Source organism: Mandrillus leucophaeus, unplaced genomic scaffold (assembly GCF_000951045.1).
Source record: "Mandrillus leucophaeus isolate KB7577 unplaced genomic scaffold, Mleu.le_1.0 Scaffold323, whole genome shotgun sequence".
In the NCBI taxonomy this organism is placed as follows: domain Eukaryota; kingdom Metazoa; phylum Chordata; class Mammalia; order Primates; family Cercopithecidae; genus Mandrillus; species Mandrillus leucophaeus.
The window spans coordinates 1,094,553-1,118,877 of NW_012103399.1; the positions used below are offsets into that span (position 1 = coordinate 1,094,553).

General features: G+C 48.0%; 1 protein-coding gene across 2 annotated transcripts in view; it reads right to left on the reverse strand.

Moving 5' to 3' along the window:
- CLEC16A (C-type lectin domain family 16, member A) overlaps nucleotides 1-24,325 on the reverse strand; it is a 249,531-nt gene that overhangs the window by 119,212 nt on the left and 105,994 nt on the right. For both annotated transcript variants that reach the window (XM_011988119.1, XM_011988120.1), the window contains exons 16-18: nucleotides 24,271-24,321; nucleotides 20,031-20,159; nucleotides 10,712-10,832 (exon numbers count right to left, since the gene is read on the reverse strand). In XM_011988119.1, coding sequence (XP_011843509.1) covers nucleotides 10,712-10,832; nucleotides 20,031-20,159; nucleotides 24,271-24,321 — 301 coding nt within the window. The remainder of the gene's footprint in view (nucleotides 1-10,711; nucleotides 10,833-20,030; nucleotides 20,160-24,270; nucleotides 24,322-24,325) is intronic.

A 24,325-nucleotide genomic window follows, 5' to 3' on the forward strand; every position in this document is an offset into this window, starting at 1 on the left:
AAAAATCAGCCAGGTGTGGTGTTGCACATCTGTAGTCCCAGTTACTTGAGAGGCTGAGGTGGGAGGATCACTTGAGCCCAGGAGTTTCAGGTTGCAACACTGCACTCCAGCCTGTGTAACAGAGCAAGACCCCGTCTCTTAAAAAAAAAAAGAAACGTAATATTGACCTCAATTATATCACTCAATCACAATCCATATGCAAATTTCTTCAGTTTGCAGAAAAATGTCCTTTAAGGCTACTTTTCCCCCTCAATCCAAGATCAATCCAGTCTGACAACTGTCGTGTTTCTTTGTTTCAATTATCTAGAAACAGTACCCCTACCTTCCTCCCCCTCTTTTTTGGTCTTCCACAACATTTACATTCTTAAAAAACTCAGGTCAGCTGTCTTCTAGAATGTTCCGCATTCTGGATTTGTTTTTCATTGTCTTTCTCATTTATGCCACTTTCTCATTTTCACTAGGATGAGAGGCACATGACAATGCCTGGGCCATCAGCAAAATAAGCCAACATAGAGAATTTTCCAGAACTGACAGATAGGACCACAAAACTAGTACTGGTTTTGCAAGAGAAACAAATCAATGAGCTCACATTTTCACGGACTGACAGTCAAACCACATACTTGCTTGGGGAGCTTCGTAATACTTTTGCTGGAAACTAATCTCCAGGCAATCCGATGAAAATAGCTAGGGACTTACACTCTGCCTAAAAGCTCTTGTCTGCAAAGAAGTTGGGGTGAAGCATGCAGAATGCTAGGAAGTGGGATCCTGCAGAATCTTTATGATATTCATATTCATACGCAAATAAAGAATACAAAAAGAGGGCGATGTGGTCAGGATTTCAAACATGGAGCAAGAATTTGGGGTATGGTTTTCGCATGTGAGCTCTGATGGGCCTTGTGGTGTCCTCCAGTGTACTTGTTCTGGGGAACAAGTGGTTTGCAGGTTGCGGTTGGTGAGAAGGCACAGTCAGAGCAAAGACTCTGAGATGGGCACATGCCAGGTATGTTTGAAGAAGAGTAAGGAAGCAAAGACAGGGAGGTGATCAGGCTCAGGGGTAAAGGTCTCTGTTTTTTATTCAGACTGGGATGGGAGCCCACTTTGAACAAATGAATAATATGATCAGGCTTTTAGTTTAAAAGGAAGACAGTTCACGCTGCTGAGAATAAACTCTAGGGGACAAAGCAGAAGCTAGTGACTGGGCAAGAGACTACTGTAATAATTCAGATAAAAGATAATGGCACAGCTGGGTGCAATGGCTCAAGAAAGTAATCCCTGCACCTTGGGAGGCCAAGGTGAGAGGAATGCTTGAGCACAGGATTTTGGGACCAGCCTGGGCAACATAGTGAGATTCCCATCTCTAGCTTTAAAAAAAAAAAAGGCCAGGCACGATGGCTCACACCTGTAATCTCAGCATTTTGAGAGGCCAAGGTGGGCAGATCATGAGGTCAGGAGATCGAGACCATCCTGGCTAACACCGTGAAACCCCGTCTCCAGTAAAAATACAAAAAATTAGCTGGGTGTGGTGGCATGCACCTGTACGCCCTGCTACTTGGGAGGCTGAGGCAGGAGAATGATGTGAACCCAGGAGGCGGAGCTTGTAGTGAGTGGAGATCGCACCACTGCACTCCAGCCTGGGCAACAAAGTGAGACTCTGTCTCAAAAAAAAAAAAGGATGGTGGCAGTTCAAACAAGGTGCTGGGAGAAGCTGGGAGAGATGGTAAGATCTTGACAATACAGCTGTCCCTCCATATCCATGGGGACTGGTTCCAGAACCCCTCAGGGGATACCAGAATCCACAGATGCTCAAGTCCTTGATATAAAATGGTATGGCATTTGCACATAACCTATGCCCATCCTACCACATTCTTTAAACCATCTCTAGATTACTTATAATAACTCATAGAATGAGATGGCTATGTAAATAGTTGTTATGCTGTACTGTTTTTAAAATTTGCTCATTTTGCATGGCTGTATTTTTTTGTTGTTGTTTTTTAAAAATATTTTCAGTCTAGGTATGGTGGCTCATGCCTGTAATCCTGGCACTTTGGGAGGCTGAGGCAGGAGGATCGCTTAAGCTCAGGAATTTAAGACCAGCCTGGTCTCAAACATAGTGAGACTCTGTCTCTATAAAATATTTTTAAAAAAATTAGCTGGGCATGGTGGCACGCACCTGTGATCTCAGTTACTCGGGAGGCTGAGGCAGTAGGATTGCTTGAGCCTGGGAGTTGGAGGCTGCAGTGAGCTATGATTGCACCACTGCACTCTAACCTGGATGACAGAGTGAGAACTTGTATCAAAAAAAAAAAAAGTAGTAATAACAAAAGGCCAGACACAGTGACTCATGCCTATAATCCCAGTATTTTGGGAGGCCAAGGTGGGTGGATTGCTTGAGACCAGGAGTTTGAGACCAGCCTGGGCAACATAGAGAAACCCTGTCTCTACAAAAAATACAAAAACATAGCCGGGTATGGTGGTGCCTGCCTGTAGTCCCAGTTACTTGGGAAGCTGAGGTGGGAGAATCACCAGAGCCTGGGAAGTTGGAACTGTAGTGAGCCATGATTGCACCACTGTACTCCATCCTGGGCAACACGTGAAACCCTGTCTCAAAATAAATCAATGGCCAGGCACAATGGCTCATGCCTGTAATCCCAGCACTTTGGGATACCAAGGCAGGCAGATTGCTTGAGGCCAGGAGTTTGAGACCAGCATGACCAACATGGTGAAACCCTGTCTCTACTAAAAATAAAAAAAATTTAAAAAATAGCATGGCGTGGTGGCATACACCTGTAATCCCAGCTACTTGGGAGACTGAGGCATGAGAATTGCTTGAACCTGGGGGACGGAGGTTGCAGCAAGCCGAGATTGTGTCTCTGCACTCCAGCCCAGACGAAAGAGCGAAACTCCGTCTCAAAAAATAAATAAATTTTTAAAATTAAATAAAAATAGAAATGTTTTCAATCTGTGGTTGGTTGAGTCTTTGGATGCAGAACCTGAGAACACATAGCGCTGGCTGTATTTTGCAGTAGGAGCTGAATAGGTCTGCTGACCAAGTGGAAGTTGACTTTGAGAGAGAGAGGGGAGTCAGGGATGAGCCTGTGGTTTTTGCCACCGGCATGAAACTGCCACCAACTGAGTCTGGAAGCCTGCAGGGAGGCAGGTTTTTTGGGAAAGCTCACGCCTTGTGTTTGTGGTAACCAAGAAATGCTGAGCAGGTAGCTGAGTACACAGGTCCGGAGTTCAGCAGAGACTCTGGCAGCTGGGACAAGGGTTCATTCCCATGAAGAGGAGCAACTAGCTGCTGCCCGTGGGGATGCAGACGCCGTGTGGACAGACTGTCACCGTCTCATATTCAAGGTGATAGCTAGGTTTTTACGATAAAATATCCTGATTTTAAAATGTTAGCAACTAACATAAAATTTGTTTGCAAATGCTTTACTGGCCATGAAGCTACATCTGTGGGTCCACCTGCCTGAGGACGAGCCGTTCGCAACCTCTATATCCACCTTATCGTTCTGCCTTACAATAATCCTGCAAAGATGGGCATCACTGCTCTCATTTAATTAATGAAGGAACTAAAGCACAGAGAGGGGAATAGATTTGTCCAAGGCCACATGGCTAGGAAGAAGCATGGCTGAGATTCAGTCTGCATTTGTCTGGGACCCAAGGCTTCCTCCATACCCTCAGCCTGACTTTTAAACAGGCAAGTCCTGGCCTGGAAACAGCCAGAAGGAGAGCAAAGGGAAAGTCCACAGTGGCCTGCCTTGCCAGGAGGTGAATACAACCCAAACAGTTGGGTTGTTGTTAATAATTAGCTTCAAAGGTACCACAGTTTGGAGAACAAGCCGGATCCAACAGGATGGACCTTCGTGCAATAAAAGCCCCTGTATCTAGGCCACAGAGTGGACAGAGCAGCACTCAAAACAAGTCTCTGGAGCAAACCAGAGTGTGCAAGCCCGGTGTGGATGCCAGCTTGTGGACACCACTTCTGTAGTTCATGCCTCGCAGGTCTGGCCTCCCAATGGGGCTCCCTGCTGTAATGCTGCCCTGACCCATACATCTCTTCCACGGAGGCCAGAGAGGGCCTTGTGAGTTACCAATCTGATCATATCAGCCAGGTAAGAACTTTTCTCACTGTTTTTAAAACAGAACCCTGAATGCTTGATACGCCCACAGGGCCTGCATGGCTTCCTACCCAGCCTTATCTTGCCGACCACCTTCACCCTCCCACTCCCCGACCCTGTGGCCCCACTGCCATCTCTCATCTTCCCCAAATCCCCATCGGCCCCAGGGCCTTCGCTTCTTCTTGCCACTTCTCGGCACCCATACCCCCTTGCAGCCCTCAAATGGGCCCTTCCCTTAGAAGCCTCTCTGACCTCCAGCCAGGTTAACCCCGTCACCTGCTCTTAGAACAGGAAACACGGTGGCCATCGGACTTTGATCTGTGCTGCCATGATTGGGGTTTGCCTTCCCCATAAGACTGTGAGCTGGGAAAGACAAAGACACTGGCTTTTACTAGAGTCATTGGTCTGTACTTGCTTTTTTTAAAAAAAAAAAAAAAAAAAATACTCACCACCACAACAACAAAAAACCCACTCTCCACTAAAGCACAGTATGTGGGTACACAGTTGCCACTACTGTTTCCTGGAAAGACTGGCCCTCGTTCTGAAATGATGTGCTACCTACTCAATATTAACAAAATTAAAGGTAATAATAATGTCTTTTATGAAATGATGGTTCATAAATGCTTTTTTAAAAAATGACTACTTGGTAAACAAACAAAACAAAAGTTGGCGATCTGTCCCCAAAAGCTTTGTTTTATTTTTGTTTTGATGATTTTCTGGGCTATGAAATCCTAAGGGCTGGGACCTACTGTTCTGTACTTATGAGTATTTTCCAGGCCCCCAGAGCCTGGGAAGTGTGTCCAAGCCTGGGAGAGTGCTCAGATCCAGTGTACAGAGGTCTGCTTATTCACAGATGTTTCTCTGCAGGTTTTGGGACTTCCCTTACACACCACGTGATCTGACACCCTGTCGTGAGGATCTTTCAAGGAAGAGCCAGCTAGGTTATGCCAGGCAAGAGTAAAAATGACCCAAAACTGCACAATGATTACGTCAGAAGTCTCAGACAACAGAGTATCATGCAGGCTACTAAACACAAGAGTTCTGAATCTATGAAGTAGCGAGGAGGCTTCCGGCCTGCCCCCCATCCCCTGGACATCCCGGCCGAGCTCCTTCACAGCACTTCTCACCTGGCCGCCCCACCAACCTCAGCACCTTCTGCTTGGAACCAGCTCCTCCTCCAGGATCAGCCCTGCTGATGACAGAATCACCATCCTCCCAGCCCCTGCCACCTGGACTGCCCCAAGCTCAGAACCTCAGAGTTAACCGAGCTCTCCAGCATCACCACTGCGAACTGTCACAAAATGCTGTACCCAGACTGTCCCGTCCCTCTTTGCCCATTAGCACTGACCCTGGCCCCTGCCACAGCCTCCTAAATGGCCTCTCTGCAATTCTGTCAGGCACTGTTCTAGGCACAGCACAGATAATACTCATCTACTCCTCCCAGCAAGTCCTATTTCACAGCTGTGGAAACTGAAGCACCAGGAGACTCAGTTCCCTTAAGGTAATATAGCTGGCAAGCAGAAAGCAGCAAAGCTGGGACTTCCATCCAGGCACAGTCTGGCCCCCGAGTCCATGCTCCTCACCACCCTGCTGCATGGCCTTTCTAGCCCCCGGTGCAACTGGAAGGCCCCTGCTGGGACCATCTGATCTGGCAGTGCCAGCTGTAGAAGTGTCCGTTTAAGACAGATGTCCCTGTGAGAAAGCCCTGGAGTTGAGATCTGGCTCTTCCCAGCCACTGACCCGCTCTTGCTACTTGTGTGCCGGCCACCCCAGTTTCGGTGAGGACCCTGGAACATGGCATGCTCTCTCTCACCTCAGCCTCACCTCTGCCATCCTTAAAAGGCAGTCCTCATTTCCGTGCTTTCTCGTAGAAGCTTCTGATCCCTCCTGGCACAGCACCTCTTCAGAGAGGCCTTTCCTAACCAGCCCGTGAGGATTTTCTTCCTGGTTACTCTCTAGCATGGACCCTGCTTGTCACCTCTACAGAGCCATCCCAATCAGTCTGTGATCATGCATTTACTTAACTTACCTGTTAGTGGTCGCTCCCGCCATCCTCCCCTCCCCCAACTGGAAACACCTCAAGAACAGAAGCGAAGTCTGGCTTTAGATCACTCTCACATCTCAGCTCCTAGCACTGTGCCTGGCATACAGCAGGTGCTCAATAAATAGCTGAATGCATGAGTGGGTCTTCATTGAATGGGCTTCACAAACGGATTTTAGAAATCAGAATACAAGTTAGATACAAGCACCACATGCTATGGCTGCAACTATGTGAATGTCAGGTGCCCACATGAATAGGCTGAAAGGAAACTGGACACTGAACACGCCTGGCTGCCAGGTGTCTCTTTGGGGTGTATGGATAATGGACAGATTTCTCCCCGACTATGGTTGCTCATGATATTTGGAAACAGGCAAGAATCTTTTAAGGAGGCCCTGAGGTCAATCCCAAGGAATCTGTGGTTTCTCCTCAAAGCTTGCTTGTCCTTGGTTAGGAGGCACACTGGAGTGAGTGAGTGAGTCTCACAGCCTAGAAGGGATACAGCTCCCTTCCTCCGGCCAAAGCAGCCAGAGCCATCTTTCTTAACTCTCAAAACAGTGCCATCATCCGAGCGATGACCTGAATGTCTCAGGATACTGTTCTCACAGTGTTGCTTAAGCAGAAAATGCCAGCCCTGTGGAGCCCAGCAGGATGAGTTTCAGCTTGTGTGTTCAGCAGCTGCAGCAGCGAAGTAGCCAGCTCCCACTCACTGAGTACCTACTAAGTGCCAAGCATGGCGCTGTGAGCTTTACACATTATCTCATTTGAGCTCCGTGGAAAGTCTTTTAGAACCATGTTTTCGTTTTGGTTTTATTTTTTTGAAAGAGGGTTCTCACTCTATCGCCCAGACTGGAGTGCAGTGGCACGATCAGGGTTCACTGCAGCCTCGACCTCCCAGGTTCAAGAGATCCTCCCACCTCAGCCCCTCAAGTATCTGGAACTACAGGTATCTGCCACCAGGACTGGCTAATTTTTTTTTTGGATTTTAGTAGAGACAAGGTCTCGCTATGTTGCTCTGGCTGGTCTTGAACTCCTAAGCTCAAGTGATCTTCCCACCTCAGCCTCCCAAAGTGTTGAGATTACAGGTGTGAGTCACCACATTCAGCCCTAGAACCATTTCAAAGGTAAGGCTACTGAGCCTCACAGGCATGAAGACTCTGGGGAAGATTACAAAGCTGATTACTCCAATAATGCCAGCGGCTGCAAAATCAAATGTCACACACAAGACAGGGCGGCAACACACGGGTGAGCACAGGTCCTGTCTATAGGCCCCTGCACCCTGGCCTCCAGCCCAAAGCAGCAGCTGGGGCTGGGGAAGCACTCGGTTTGCAAATGGTGGCAACCAATTCTATTAAAAGGAACAATACAAAGTACTTCTCTGTTAGAGAGAGGTATTTCTAGATGTAATAATATGAAGTCTTCCATTTGCTTTAACACACTGTGTGGGTGGATGGTATATTTTAAATAGACAGATGGAAGGGCAGATAAAACAAAACTTAGCTAAATGGTAAAAGCTGTTGAAGCTGAGGGCTGGGTGTATGGAGATTCATGATGCTATTTTCTCTAGAAATCGACTCTTTTTTCTAGTTCCTCCCCTCTTCCCTTCCCTCCCTTCCCCTTTCTTCCTCCAATCTCTCCCTCCCTTCAACTTCCTTCCACTTCCCTCCCTCCCTTCCTCCCTCTCTCTCTTCCTTCCCACCCCAGCCCCCCATCACTCCAGCAGATGTGGCACATGTGGCTGCCAGTTCCTGACCTCTGCCCTCTGCCACTTTCCTCTCTAGTGAAAAACAAAACGGACTTCACTTGAAGTGTGACCAGTTTGCCTCTTTCCTGAGTGGTGGCCACTTCTTTGATGGTCCCCATGAGCAGCCACCTTTTATGCCAGAGCTCGGCTGTCACACCCAGCCGAGAGACCTGCTGCTGGTCAGCAAGCACTTGTGGTGGCTTCTGGGGAATAACCTTCATGCTGTCATTTCTCACTGAAGTGTGACAAGGGCAGTGAATATGCTTTATGCCACTTCTTCCTGCTGTGTGGAGACAGCACTCCTTTAAGCCTACCAGACCACATTGAGTCAGGTAAACAGTGAGCAGTCCCTAACATTTCTCCCTGAGTCAGCTTTCTCAAGTTCATCAGGGAGACAAAAACATGCCCAGCTTCCAGCCATGCAGCAAGCAAGAATGGCTTCACCTGTCCTTCACCTGCATTTTGTATACACAGAAGGCATTTGGTCAGATTGCAGAGTAGGGTGATTTTCCCCCTCAAAGGAAGGTGAGGAGAAGCTCCAGCATTTACAATCCCTCCCTCAAAACAAAACAAAACAAAAAACCAAAAACAAACAAACCAACAACACAGGCATATCTTATTCTAGCACCATGTGCTTCCATAATCCCTAGTATTTTCTGAATGTCACCCCTCTTAGCAAAAGACATAATTTGCAATCAGGCTGGGCAAAGACAAACAGCCATTACTTTCTTAATGGCCAACTACCCAAAAAGGCTCAGTTAAGTGATCTCAACTAGCAATCTAATCCATTAAAATTGGTAAGTGAAAAACTTTTAACCTTTACTCCAGCAGGCCATTCCTAGGGGGAGGAGGGAAGGAATGTGAATTCCCAGCATAAAATTTAATTCCATTTCACGGGTGCAAACATTTTTGCTGCCCTGATGAAGTGCTCCCTCCCCACCCCCACACCTCACCCAAAGCAAGCTCTTTCTCTCCTTGAATCAAATCAGAGAAAGACTGGTTATGATTCTTTGCAGTCAACTTGATCAATTTAAACCCTTAGAGAAATCCCTGCGGTCATTTCGCAAGGGCGAAAGGGCCAAAGGAGATGGGCAGCGGGCAGAGAGGCATCACAGCTGCTTTATTCTTCCAAGAAAGGGAAAGATAAAACGTAAACAAGAAGGCCAGAAAAAGACACTAGACAACCAGGTAACACACAATACGCATTCACTGAGAACCTCTACGTGTCAGGCAGCATGCTATGCTCCTCACACGCATGACCTCCTGCAATACTGACTACAGTTTGCTGAGTACAGTTACACGGTAGGCACTATGCTTGGTCATGTGGTATTTCGTATTCTATTTCATTCAATCCTGAAAACAATTCTGTACTTTAAGAAAGACCGTCTCATTTTACAGGAGAGGAAATGGAGGCTGTGGGGGTCTAGTCATTTGTTGAAGGGAATACAAAGCAGGGTCTAGATCACAACTCTATAGTTTTGTCAAAACTCATTGAATTATACACTAACACTTGGGGAATTTTTTTGTATGTAAATTATACCTTAATAAAGCTGATTTAAAACAGCAACAACAATGCTACAGAGAGTGGTCCTGTGCTGTTTCTGCCCACCCAGCCACCATCCCTTCTTTGGTGATTTTCCTTTGAGGGCCGCCTCTTCCCTCTCTCAGGTGATGGGGTTCAAAAATAACTGGCCCTCCCTCCCAGGTCCAGGGCTGGGCATGTAACCCCAGCTTAGACAATCAGTGAGTCACATTCCTCTGACCACTGGCTGGTTCAGGGATGGTCACGTGGCCCAAGCTAGGCTAATAACAGCTCTACCCAGACTTTTAGAGAATTAAAGGGAAAGAGAAGCTCTCTTTCCATCAGATTGGCTGAACAAATCTTGGGGCTGCTGATGGCCATCTTGCCACTACCTGGGAGAGCCCTCCTGAGGATGAACAGAGGAAAGCAGAGTTGAGAGATGGACGAGGGCAGCTTCCTGAGGACACTGTCTGAGCACCTGGATCCAGCCATGCCTGAAGGTAGCTTACTCCTGGACTTCCCAGTGACATCAGTCAATTTCCCTCTCTTTTCCTGAAGCCACCTTAAGTTGGATTTTCTGTCTCTCATAACCAAAGACTCCTAATATACCACAATGCCCTTAAGAAACAGAAAACCATGCTGCTCATTGGAGTGCCTCTGCCCTGTAGCAAATGGAGGAAAGAGAAAGCTATACAAATACGAGAGGGGTTCCAGGAACATGGTCAGGCTTTATGCCCATTGTCTCCTTGAAAGCTCAGCCTCACGCTGCAGATGAGAACAATGAGGCACTACACAGCAGAACAAGTAGCTCAAGGTTACGGGCTGAGCACATGGTTCTCCAGCCTCCAAAACCTTCATCCTTACCTAAACACAGGTGATTTGCTTTTTACAAGTTTCTTTCTTTAGCAGCAGAACACTTTTATCATTGGAATCATACAGAAAATGCTTAATACATAAAACCAACCAAACTGATGCCACTATGTTTATAGGGAGGCCAGCAACCCTGGAGTTTGTTCACCCTTGCTTGAGCCCCCAGTTGCTCTGCAGATACTTTTTAGAGAACCAGCTGGTTGTGAAAGCAGAACCCTCAAACTGACCTCAGAGAACCCAGGGGCCTTTTCTTCAAAACCTGCATGGGACATGCACACCGCTGGCTCAAGGTCACAGCTCACAGTACAAAATGCAGGTTGCACACTGACCCTCCCAGTGGCATGTGAATCAGCAGAGTGGTGTCCCGTGTCCCATGTACCCCAGCCCCCTGCTGTGACTCAGAGCAGCCAACTCACTCAGATCCAGGACATCATCAGTCTTGATCAGGTCCTCCTCCCGGGTCAGCGGCAACTGTGTCTCTGGCTCCCCTCGCAATTGCAGTGACAGAGAACGCAGCATGAAGAATACCCGGATGGCCTGGACCAACAGTTCAGAGAGCAGAGAAGAGTGAGACTGCAGAGTCATTTTAGCGAGATGCCCCACATCAAGAAATGACACAACGACTCTCTATTAAAAAAAAAAAGAAAGAAGCACGATAAAGCCCACCTCTTTGGGTGTTGTGATCCTGGTACTTCCTTTTATAACAAAACAAACAAAAAAAAATTCAAAGGCGGAGTAACCTGTTTTCAGTTATCCACAGGTTCAGGTTTGGGTTACTTTACCTGAACTGAGCACCTGTCATCTGCCAGGACTTTGTCCCCAAGTATCAGGTGACCTTCATAATAGCCCTGCCCAGCAGTCAGCCCCATTTCACACACCAGGCAACTGAGACCTAAGAAGGTGAAGTGACCTGCCCCAGGCCATGCTTCCAGCAAGGGCTAGACCCTAAGTCTGTCCCAACCAAACCAGCATGGGCTCTGGAAAACCCAATCACTCCAAAAGCATTTCAAGGTTCTACCTACTGAATATGGGGGTGGGGCAGACAGAAGAGGGTGAAATGAAATGCCTGTGGGCTGCAGGGCCTGAGACCGGAGGAAAATCCTACCCCCGGGTGAGTCTCTTCAACTCCGGGTCCCTTAGTCTTACAACAGTGAGTGTGCTGCAGTGACCTTGGTTCCGTGAATACCCCTCAGGCTTTCCCAGCCAGCAGAACAGGGGCAGAGACGATCCACCAGCACAGGGATTCCTGGCCCATGGAAGTGGTGTCTGGTCAGAATTGTGTCGCCATCAGGTACTTTCAAAGAGCAGAAACAAAGCAGAGTACCAGCAGCCGGAGGAGTGTGTGCAGAAAGCAGCCTCCAGCCCCAAAACAGGCTTGCCCACCAACCAGAGCCAGGAAGCAGAGGGGCAGTCCGCAGAAGGGGCCACCTGCAGGCCTCTCCCCGTGATGCACAGCTGCTGGGCCTGACTGAGGGTGCAGTGCCCCATGGGGACAGTTCCAGAGTCAGACACACGAGGTCTACATCGGATTCCCAGCTGCACTAGGTTGGGCAAGTCCAATCCCCTGACTTCTGTGAGCTTCCTGTTCCTCATCTGTAAAATGGGCATGATAGCTCGCAGGCCTGCTAGGAGGTTCTGAGATAATGCAGGAGGGAAACCAGCCAGCATAGTAGGGTGGCGGGGACAAACCGCTGTCACCACTACGGAGCTGCAAAGGTGAATCCCAGTGCACCTTTGGGTCTTCTTGTTCATGGCTCGGAGGGCTGCAGTGTGGACCTAGGTGAGGGGAGGTGGCCTCTATACAGCAGTGTGCTGCCCAAAACTGGAAAGGGGCCAAATTACTGTCTGAAAAGAGGTGCACTCACACTGCCTCCTCATACCCCAGGCAACGAGGAGCTAGTCAGCCTGCCTGCTTACACCCAGTGCTGCCTTGGGCCCTAACCAGTGGGAGACCTTGGAACAATTTCCTAATGTTGAAACTGGAAGAGCAATCCTATCTCCTGGCCCTATGCTAAGGCAGCGCAGTCCTCTGTAAACTATAAACCACTGGAGAAAGATCAGCTCTTATGTTACAATGATGATGGTGGCGGTGGTAGCATTCGTATCTGACTGTTAACAGTTTTTAAAACTACAGTCTTCGTAAAGACATCTGTAACAATCAGAAGAAAAAGAAGTGTAGTTCCATTAAAAAATTCAAAAGAACTTCTATTAAGCAACTATGGGGTGGCAAGAACTATGGGAACCTTATTGTAACTTGAAGAGTTTATGGAGGAAGAAATAGAGCTGAGAGGGGCAGAGTTATTTCAGCTCACATATCTGCTAAGTGGCTGAGCTGGGTGTGAACTCAGGAAGGTATGACACGTGTCACTTAACCAAGTGCACCAGGAAACTTAAACATCCATGGCAGCCCAAGTACAGAAAGCCCAAGACGTGGGTGGTCACTTGAAATATTTGGCAGCTTGAGCTCTCAGATAAGGAGTCATGACCACGGAGTCATGACCACGAGGATGAGGAAAGGAAAAGGCCCATGATAGCCAGGTCCAAGTCAAGGAGACGCTCATTTCTGTGCCCAAACCCCCGCTTCTCTCAGGGTTCTGAAGGCAAATAACTCACGCAGGACCAGAGCGGGTTGGCTGAGAAAACAGAAACATGTGGCTTTCTGCAGCCCATCACTCTGAAAAACTGTAACCTTCCAATAAATACTTTAAAAGTTCAGAATTTGGCTTCCAATATAGGCCAATATCTGCTTTTGCCCTGCAAACAACACATGGATAACAATCGTCATCATAAACATAAAAATAGAATATAAAACACACACAGTAGGCTCTCTGTATCCACGGGTTCCATATCTGTGGATTCAACCAACTGTAGATCAAAAATACTAAAAAAAAAAAAAAAAGTTGCATCTGTACTCAACTTGTACAGATTTTTTTCCTTATTATTCCCTAATCAATACAGTATAACAAACTATTTACATAGCATTTACATTGTACTCTGTATTACAAGTAATCTAGAAACGATTTAAAGTCTACAGGAGAATGTGTATAGGTTATATGCAAACACTATGCTGTTTATATAAGGGACTTGAGCATCTGTGGATTTTGGTATCCTTGAGGGAGTCCTAGAACCAATTCCCCATGGATACCGAGGGACGACTGTACAATAAAATCCCTCCATGTTTTTCCTCGTTCCTGCCCCAACTCCTGAGAGAAGGAAGGACACATGAGAAGCCATGCCCATGAACGTGAGGAGGGGCGATTCCCACAGGGCAGGGAGCTCCACTCGAGGCAAAACCGGGGCTCCCGTTGGGGCAGGGCGGTTATAAGGGCCTGGTAGGCACACTGGGCAGCCCCATAACTCTGTGAATTCACAAAAGAAAGCTAAACTATGAGCATAGGAGCCATAAAATTCACCCCACCACCCCCAAACCAATAACCACTCTCTGATTCCCCATGGCCTGCCGGGTACTATGCCAGCTGCACAGTGTCGTCTCATTTAAGCCTTTTAATGACCCTGTGTGGTTCCTATTTTACAGATGGGGAAACCAAAGCCGAGCAATGACAGGCAGCCTGCCCCAGGTCACTCAGTGAATAACTGGATTCCAAGCTCTGTGTTCCTGCAACCACACTCCTTGACCTCCAAAAGATTTAAGGCTTGGGATCCGGGGTTTTATTGAGTGCTTTTCTTCGCTAAATAAAGATGCAAATTTAAAACTATTATTAAAAAGGAAAAAGAAATTATTATTCTTTCAGATTCTTCCATAGAATATCAGGAAGGACGGACCCAGGAAGAACAGGCTAGACTGTGAAAAGGATGACAGCTGACCAAGATAAAACAGAAAGAGATGTCTCCAGTTTCTTTGCTTCAGTGAGTCTGGAAGCAAACTCTGACAAACTCAGTCTCCGGGGAATCAGGCCAATGAGCAGGGGAAGGTGGGTGGCTCTGTAGTTGGACACACTGTGGCTCAGGCTGGGGCTTGGTAATCACATGAATTGCCCAAGCCCAGGCTTATGCTCTGGAAATGGGGCACCCACCATGCAGGTACAGCGGGATGGCACTGGTGATGTGCTGAGCCCAGGAGCTGGCCTGGAACAAAGGCTTGGTTTTCACCCTCCTGCCTCCTTGCTGCATGTGCAAGCTGCCTAGTTTAGGCGACAGTCACTCAGGTTAGAAGCCCACTGAGGCCATGTAGCTGTGAAAGTCAGTCATTCTTAAAAGAGTGCCAAAGCAGTTTAATGTGGGCACGACCCATCGGGAAAGCAATTTGGCAATATGCAGATAGTCATGAAAAAAACACGTTCATACCCTTTGAACCAGAAATTCCACTTCTGGGAACTTATCCTAAAGAAATAATTCAAGAGAAAGAAAAACACTGTATTCATGAAGCTGCTCATTATAGTGCCGTTGAAAATAATGTAATACTGGAAGCAACCAAAATGTCTACTTGCAAGAAAATGCCAGATAAACTTTTATGAGGCCATAAGAAATCAGACTTATTTCAACTATGGCAACATGAAAACTTCTTGTGCTACGACGAAAAGAAAAAAAAGAAGGGATGAAAGCAAGACCATGGTACACTCTCTTTACAGACAAAGATAGGAGGAGCACAAAAGATGTCCAAGTACTGTTTGTTTAGGGTGATTAAATCATGGGAAATTCTTTTCCCTTTACTTTTGAAATTGTAGGAGATGCTATTGTATTTTCTTGAATGTGTAATACACATCGAAAAAGTAAAGCAAAATATTCTATTTCCTCAAGGCCAATAGTGATAAACACAAAAACTGCTTGTGGTTTTACAAAGGAACAGGGAAACAATCTGGGGACAAATAAAACCTCGTGCAAATACGGGTATTTCATAGCTGCTTCCAAGATGACTATATACAGATGGCTAGTGGCTTAAACTTGGATTTTGATATTCACCAAAAAATCCTGTTCCTGACTCTCTTTTCTCTGGCATTAAGCTTCGGTAGATTTAGATCATGAAAGACCCTATTTCTTTCCCACCTTACATACCAGACTGCTCCATTTCTGTTCAGACAATGCTTCCTGAGCGCTTAATGTCTGCCAGGCCCTGGGCTTGTCACTTCGCAGCCACGCTCTTCTCTGGGCAACAGTTGAGAGGCAAGACCCATGAGGGACCTGAGGCTCCGGGAGGGTGAGTGACTCACTCAAGGTCATGCAGCTGGAGTTGGGATTTGACCCACGGTTGGTCTGACACCACAGTTTTCCTTCTTCACCGCTTCTCTCAGTTCCCCCTACCTGTGGGGTGGGTCCAGCCTAAGCCTGAAGTTCTACTTGAATGTTCTCACTGGACCCCAACAGCTCCAGTGACCTTCATTTCAACATGAATTTCCCTTCTCAGCTGGCATGGCTCAGTGGCACCCTTGCTGTTTTGGTCTTATTTTATATTATTTGTTCACCATCTAGTCTTGCATCTTACTCAGAGCCTGATACCTAGAATATGTTCAACAATTATGTTGAAAGAAAGAATAAGTTATGTGGTTTTTAAAACGCAAGAGGGGGCTGGGCATGGTGGCTCATGCCTGTAATCCCAGCACTATGGGAGGCCAAGTCGGGTGGATCACCTGAGTTCAGGAGTTTGGGACCACCCTGGCCAAAAGACTGGGGACACTCAGTCTCTATTAAAAATACAAAAAAATTTTAAAAATCAGCTGGGCATGGTGGCTCATGCTACTCTACAGGCGGAGGCAGGAGAATCACTTGAACCTGGGAGGTGCAGGTTGCAGTGAGTCGAGATCATGCCACTGCACTCTAGCATGGGTGACACAGTGAGATGCATCTCAAAAAAAAAAAAAAAAAGCAAGAGGGAAAACGGCGTTATGGTGAGATGCCTCCCAACAGCCTGCAAAGCGCTGCCACCATCCTCTCCTGTCGCTGCCCCTGCCTCTACCTCACTTACTAGGCTCCTTGAACATGCCACACTTGGTGGCATCTCAGGGACCGGACGTGTGCTGTTCCCTGTTTGGAAAGTGCCTCCTTTATCACTTTAACCTTCCTGGCTCCTCCTCATCCCCCAGGTTTCAGCTCAGATCACCTCTGCAGAGCAGCTCTTCGGATCACTCTATCTGCAGGAGGACCGCTCCTCAGCCCCTGGCTACGGCATGCTATTTCTTTCCTCCAGAGCTCTGACTGTGGGTGGGTACCAAACCTGCTATTCTCTTACTTGCTAATAAATTTTACCTCTCTAGGTAAAAAGAGCGGTCCAGAAGGCAGGGGCGTGTGCTCGCTCATTTCTTCACTCCCCAGGCTAACACAGTATTTGGCACATAGCAAGAATCTAGCAGCCCTTTGATGAATCTATGAATATTTAGGAGTGATTTGCCAGTAAGAATTGTTTGAACTTTCTTGACAAATCCTTAAGGAAAATAAAGGGTGGAGTTTCTGAAAAGGATCAGCCTCCTTTAAAAAGTCTACTTGGTGGAAAAAAAAAAAAAAGAAAGAAAACCTTTGAATCCAAAGGGGTAGCTTGGAATGTTCTTTGGATACAAGCAAAAAACTTGAAACGAACCACATAAGCCCTCAATTGCTCGCTAAACCATGTAACTTCCTTTAGCTCAAATTCAAAGCACATTGGTGTGTTCTGATTTCTGAAGTAAGCTTGAGGAGCTAAACTTCTGGATGATTCCAGATGGCTCCCTTGCAACAGGAACCGTAGTGAGACGAGTGGCCAAAGCTACCCTTCAGAAAGAAATTCTTAAAGTCACAAAGGAAGCTTTTCTAAAGTGGATGCCTTGGCTTTGAGGTAGCCTGGCCTCTTTTATATCATTCTGCTACCCAGGGACCCTGGGAGGACTTAAGAGTTGTTTTTGGAAACTGGTCAGACAGGCAAAGAGCCTCTAGGGAAGCTGAGATATTCCAGGTCTCTGTGCTTCAGCTAGCCACTTGGGCTGTGCATCCTGTTCAGGACAAGGGAGGTGGGCAGCACAGACCTGGGAACCTGCAACTATGTGACATGTGAGGGGCAAAAAGACTATCATCAAGACCTGCCATTGGCTTGCTGCTGAGTCCTCACAATAACTCTGGAAAGGCAGGCACATTTTACCTGACAGATGAAGAGACAGTAGCTCAGAATAGACAGGACGCAACCTCCCTTCCACCACATGCCTGACAAACTCGCCCCTGCATTTCTCCCATCTCTCGCTTGTGTATCAGGACCATCTGCCCCAGCCCAGCAGGGCATAAGGTCATGAAACAGTGTTAAGAGGTGACAGCCAAGGCTCTCAAGGGGCTCCAAGGCCCCCGTGATCTGGCTCCTGCCAGCACCCCCAGCCTCATCACATCCCACTGTGGGCTCCAGCTGCAATCACTGCCGTGGAAGTGCCAGAATGTGTCACCTGTCTCTGGGCCTGTGCCTCCCTATCCGGTGCCTGTCCCACTTCCTGCTCCAGGTGAGATTAGTGACCTGATCTAATGCTGCTTGAATAACGGCCTGAGCCACATGGTCTGCCACTGTCTCTTCCCACTTTGCCCTCCAGGCTCTCATTCCTTCAGGACTGGGGCTGTTTTTGATGTCCCACTGTCCTGAGCAGAGCTAGCAGATCTGAAGAAGGCAGTGTGGGAAGCAGCAGGTCAGAATGCCTAAGAGTCTAGGTTCTGGGGGCCACATTGCCTGGGCTGACTCGTGGCTCAGCTACTCACTAGCTGGGTGACCTTGAGCAAATCACTGGACCTCTCCATGCATCAATTCCTTCCTCCGTGGGCAGGACGTGGTGGTTCATGCCTGTAATCCCAGCACTCTGAGAGGCCGAGATGGGTGGATCGCTTGAGTTCAGGAGTTCAAGACCAGCCTTGGCAACATGGCAAAACCCCACCTCTACAAAAAAATACAAAAATTAGGTGAGTGTGGCGGCACACACCTGTAATCCCAACGACCCAGGAGGCTGAGGTAGGAGGACCTCTTGAACCCAGGGGGCAGAGTGTGCTGCAGTGAGCCAAGATGGCACCACTTCACTCCAACCTGGGTGACAGAGCAGGACCCTGTCTCAAAAAAAAAAAAAAAAATTCTTCCTCTGTAAAATGGGGATAATAATAGTGCCAACCTCCTAGGATGGTTATAGAATTTAATGAGGAAATTCACCTAAAGAACGGATTTGAATTGATCTACTTCATAACAGAGGCTATATGTTCACAGAAGTAGTAAGAAAAATCCTGATGAACTGTGAACCAAAAGAAGGTAGAGTATGGGTCGGGTGTGGTGGTACATGTGTATAATTCCAGCACTTTGGGAGGCCAAGGGAGGAGGATGGCTTGAAGCCAGGAGTTCAAGACTAGCTTGGGTAACTTAGCAAGACTTCATCTCTACAAAACATTTGAAAATTAGCTAGGTGTGGTAGCTTATGCATGTAGTTCCAGCTACTGACGCTGAGGTGGGAGGATGGCTGGAGACCAGGAGTTCGAGGCTGCAGTGAGCTATGATAGCATCACTGCACTCTAGGCTGGGCTGGATCACAGCTCACTGCAGCCTCAAAAAAAAAAAAAAAAAAAAAAAAAAAAAGAAAAAAGAAAAAAAGAAAGGCAAAGTGGAATCCAGAGCAGCAGCAGTGCTCAGCGTTCACTCCTCTGGACAGGAGGGATCTCCCAGGCGGGGCCTTCTTGGCACAGGATGCTGTAGCCCCGGCTGGGGGTGAGCATGTCAGCATCATGAAGCAACACATACACATCTGTCAGAACCGGTCCTCCAGTGAAAGCTGACGCCAGGACGTCCAGTGCAAACGCTGCCACCCACAAACAGAATCGTGCGCCTGGCTGGGAGCACATGGAAGGAAGACGTCAGCGGCCCGGACGGGTGGGTCCTGCGGTGAGGTTTGTGGGTTTGGTCAGACAGTTGGAAATGTGGATTGACTCAAGACACATGGGTCCCACTTCCTCTGCACCCCCAGGCCTCCGAGGTAGAATCACCAGCTGCGGGGAGGAAGGTTCAGACTCCTCGTGTCTGAGGTGCAAATGACAGGTCATTCCTGCTTTGCAAAATCCAAAAGTGAAACACCTCTGTCACACACGAATAAACTCAGACGATACAGGCTGACAGGGGGAGCTGCGTGCAATGAATTCCTCTAAACTATCCACAAATATTCATGTCTCCAGGGAATGATTTTCTAGGGAAAAGGTGATGGTGCTTTCTAAGAAAGAAACTCTGATCTTACCCGGGAGATAAAATGCCATGAACACCCTTGTGGAGACTGCTTCCTAGAGCGCCTGCTTCGGAAAAAAAGGGCTGATAACGGAAGCACACGCTGCAGCTGGTTCTGAGAACTAATCTTTTCACGCATATCTCTCCTGCAGGCTGGCGAGATTCACATTCCATTTGACTGTGGCCCAAGAGCAGGTAGATTGCCTTAACATCGCACTGTGTCTGAGGGTCCTGAGACCGCTGAGCTAAGATTTCACACCAACTTCACCCTCCACGGTTCACAGAAACCTGGCCCCACCGGCTTCCACTCCTGAGCTCAGGGCTTGAGTCTGTCTGCACTGGTGAAGGCTACCTCTCTGCAGCCAACATTGGGTGCCAGATGCAACGGAATGCCAAACTCCACTTTCCAAAGGGCAACATGCTTTGGAAAGTCATGCCTGGGGGCAAGTGTGAACTCTCTATCTGCGTCTAAGCTGTGTTGAGGGGAAGCTCTTGACTTTGACAAAGAAGCCCTTTCCTCCCTGGTCTGGGAGTGGTTCTGGAGAACAGTGGCCCAGGAGATGACAGGTCCTGTGCTCACTCACCCGCCGGGTCTTCTCCACATCGCCACACGGCAGTCGCTTCACAAAATCAATGCCTGTCAGCGGTGTGCCTGTTGGGGGCAGCAGGATGGAGGCATCCATCATGAGATATTCCACGTTCATGGGCTTCATCTAGAAGAGACATTACAGGAAACCTCAAAGCACGCCCCTTACTTGGGAGGAAGAAGAGGCCCGGGAAGGTTACACAGGCCTCTCCCCTTTACCTGCATTTAGTAAATGTAAATGAGTGATCTAAACCCTGGATTTAGATTGAAGTAAAGCACAGAGGCAGCCAGATAAGGGAGCAATATGCCTTTTGGTTTTCTAAACTGGTGATTTTTCCTTTAATTGAAACAGCAGCTCAGACTCTTGAGAAGCTGCATCCTTGCTGCGAAAAGCTCGTTCCTCCTCACATTCCCTCTCCACCTCAGCAGGGACAGGGATTCTCAGCAGGAGGCCAGGTATGCTTTACCCCTGTGGGTGCAAGCCCGTCTGCCACCTGCCTTCTCCTCTCTGTCCTTCCAGTGATGATAACAGCTGTGCGATGGCAGCTTCTGTTTAACGAGAGCTGATTCCGCGGCACGCTGTGACCTAAAGGCTTTTGAGGAGCTGCTTCCCACTTTGCTGATGAGGGAACAGAGTCTCAGAGAAGCAGAAAAATGGATCCAAGGTCACTCAGCTGGTGGGTGGCAGAACCAAGACATGAGCCCAGGCCTGTCTTGCTCCAGGGCCTCTGTGATTCTCACCCTAGCACCAATGTTTCCCCTTCCTTCCTTGTCTCCTTCACATCTTACCTGGGATAATATAACATAATCATTTTTGGAGCATCTACTAACTACCAGGCACGTGCTGGGGTCATCTCCTGCTGGACGGCAGGTGCTGGTGGCTCATCATGAAAGGGACACTGAGCTCAGAGGAGGAAAGGCACATGCCCACGGCCACTGGGCCAGAGCTGACTGCCTCTTTCCACACTACCTCTGCGAAGCCTTCTTTGATGACTAAGACACAGGGTGACATCCCCTACCTGCCACCTCTCCCAGATCTCTGCTGCATCAGTAGTAGTAATCAATGCACACGTGTTGCTGAACACTAACACTTCATTTCCCTGGCTTCACAGAGGAAGGAGAAGCTTTCTGCAGAACTCATTTTACTCTTTCAAACATCACAAACTTTCCTTGTGTCTTCTCTTTTCAGAAAGTGGGCTTCAAACATACCACTTTCTCCCTCCTGCTAGGTAAAGCTGACTACACAGGGCAGGGATGTAGTGACGGCCCAGCGGCCCAGATACCTGGTGCTATGGTTTGAACGCATCCCCAAAAGTTCATGTATTGGAAACTTAATCCCCAGTGTGACAGTGCTGAGAGGTAGGGTCTAACAAGCTGGGATTAGGTCTCATGAATGGAGTAAGGTCATTATTGCAGGTGTGGCTCCATGATGGTGACAGTGAGTTTGTTTTAAGAGCGAGTTCTGTTCTCTCTTTCTCTGTGTCTTGCCCTTCCACCTTCCACCATGGGATGATGTGGCAAGAAGGCCCATCTGCCTTCCACCATGGGTAATGTGGCAAGAAGGCCCTCGTCAAATACTGGCACCTTGATATTGGACTTCCCGGCCTCCAGAACTATAAGAAATTTCTTTTCTTTATAAATTAGTCTGTGGTATTCTGTTATAGCTGCAGAAAACAGACTGAGACACCTGGTGAACAGGCCACGGGGCCAAGGAGCCACTTGGTGCATGCTGCTTGCCTTTTTCTTTTGGACACTTTGAGTACTTTCCTCCAGAAGCCCGAGTTCCCCCACTCCAAATCCTCTATCCCAGCAGGGGTGGCAGCTCCATTCCCCTCTACTCCTGCTGCCCCCTACAACCTTCCCAATGAACCCCTCAAGCCTGCTGGGGGCAGAGCTAGGCCATCACTTCACTGAACCTTTTGCATTAAACCAGAGGCAGTAAGGGAAATGAAGGGTCACAAGTATGGCCTGACTTTGGTACAGCGGCCGGCCTCTGAGGGCCTGTCCCTACCCTCTTCCACTCAGAAGCTGCATTCCTGAAGGCTGAGGACTGATTTTCAGATACAGAGAGAGGGTGTAGCACCTTTGTATTTCTCTGGAATGCCAGGCATTGTACAGGACACACAATACATGCTTGATTAAAACAAACAATCAATCAAACAAATAAAACCTCGGAAGTTCCCCATGGTGGGAGGGGGAGGAAGCATTTGTTGTGTATGGACCCATGAGCATTTGTTGTTGTGTATGGACCATGAGGCCTCTTGTTGGCTATTTCATATACAGCCTGGGCAGCTCCGAGGTAGGGATCCCCTACCTTATGGATTAAAAAAAAAAAAAAAAATCGCCAGGCGAGGTGGCTCACACCTGTAATCCCAGCACTTTGGGAGGTCGAGGCGGAGGGATCACGAGGTCAGGGGTTCAAGACCAGCCTGGCCAACATGGTGAAATCCCGTCTACTAAAAATACAAAAATTAGTTGGGCGTGGTAGTGGGCGCCTGTAATCACAGCTACTTGGGAGGCTGAGGCAGGAGAATTGCTTGAACCCAGGAGGCGGAGGTTGTAGGGAGCTGAGATCCGCTACTGCACTCCAGCCTGGGTGACAGAGCAAGACTCTGTCTCAAAAAAAGAAAAAGAAAAACAAAAAAAAAAAAATCAGAATTTAAGCAATGCACTCAAGGCTGCATTGTCAAAAACAGACACTGAGCAGGGGTTTAAGAGCCCAAGCTCTCTCACATGGTTAAGTGCCATAGGAGCCTGACATTTCCAAACAGGAAACCAAACTGTAAGGAATGACATTGCAGGGGGATGTCTCAGCGGTAAGAGGAAATGGCAAATGATAAATGAATCCCTTCCACTCTAAGGAATGGTCTGAACGGTGGAAGACTGAGTCACTCTTGAAGGGGCTGGGAGGGGCTGTGGATGCACAGCCCACGGACACCTTTCCCTTGAAAAGGCTCCATGGAGGCCTCAGACATACAGTGACAAAGGACGTGGTGAGGGCCCGGCTGTCCAGATTCCCGGGGAACAGGCTGTGAAGCCAAGGAGCCAATTAGTGCATGTTGCCTTTTTCTTTTTGACACTTAAAACACTTAGGTTTATTATAAACTTCCCAAATCACACACGCTTTGGTGGGTAATATTCACAAGAAGGATCATTTATCATGTACTTAATGGAGTACCTAGCCAAGGGCAGGTGCCGGGATACAAAGACAAATGCACAAAGCAGCGAAAGCTGGGATCTTCTGAACCTATGGCTTCCTGTGATTCTGCCTGCCGGAGGAGGAAGGAATCCCGTGTGCTGGCACTGCAGACTGGAGGAAGAGCTGCATGCTGGAACATTCCAGGAGAGCAGCAAACAGAGAGGCAGGGATATAATACATGGAGGACAGGGGATGCGGGGGTGGGCTGTCCTCTTCCGGAAGCCTGGCTCCGCCACTCACCGGCCGGGCAGACTTGGGTACATCACTAGAGCTCTCTGACTCAGTTTCCTCATTGGCAAGTGATATGGTTTGGCTCTGTGTCCCCACCCAAATCTCCCCCTGAATGGTGAGACATGTGGGAATCCCCATGTGTCAAGGGCGGAACCATGTGGCGGTAACTGAATCATGGCGGCAGTTTTCCTTATACAGTTCTCATGATAGTGAGTGAGTTCTCATGACATCTGATGGTTTTCTAAGTGTCTGGCATTTTTTCTCCTTGCATTCATTCTCTCTCCTGTCACCCTGTGAAGAGGTGCCTTCCACCATGATCGTAAGTTTCCTGAGGCCTCCCCAGCAACGTGGAACTGTAAGTCAATTAAACCTCTTTTCTTTATAAATTACCCAGTCTTGGGTATTTCTGCATAACAGTATGAGAAAAGATTAATTCAGCAAGAAAGGGACAATGGCAGTAGCTATTACCGTTGGTTGGTGTGAGGATGAAGAGTTATAATCTGTACAGCATGCTATATACATCCAGCACAGAGTAAGTCCACAAAAAAATGATACTGCCCCCCAAATTACTATTCATAGCAGATAATTGTCCTGACTCATTGGATACCTCCCATCTTAGAGGGAATGAACATAATCTGAAATTAACAGTGCTGGGGATCACAAGACACCACTCTAAATCTGCTTCCCCATCAATCTGCTATTTGGTCAGAAAGCCCTAAGTCAAAAAACCCCGTTTGGGATGGGCAGGGTGAGCTTGGCAGGGACACAGGCGTACACCAGCCCAAGTGTCTCCCAGTCCCTCACTTACTGTCATGCTCCTGTACTCATCTTCAAACATGTCCAAAAAAATGTCTTCTCCCTAA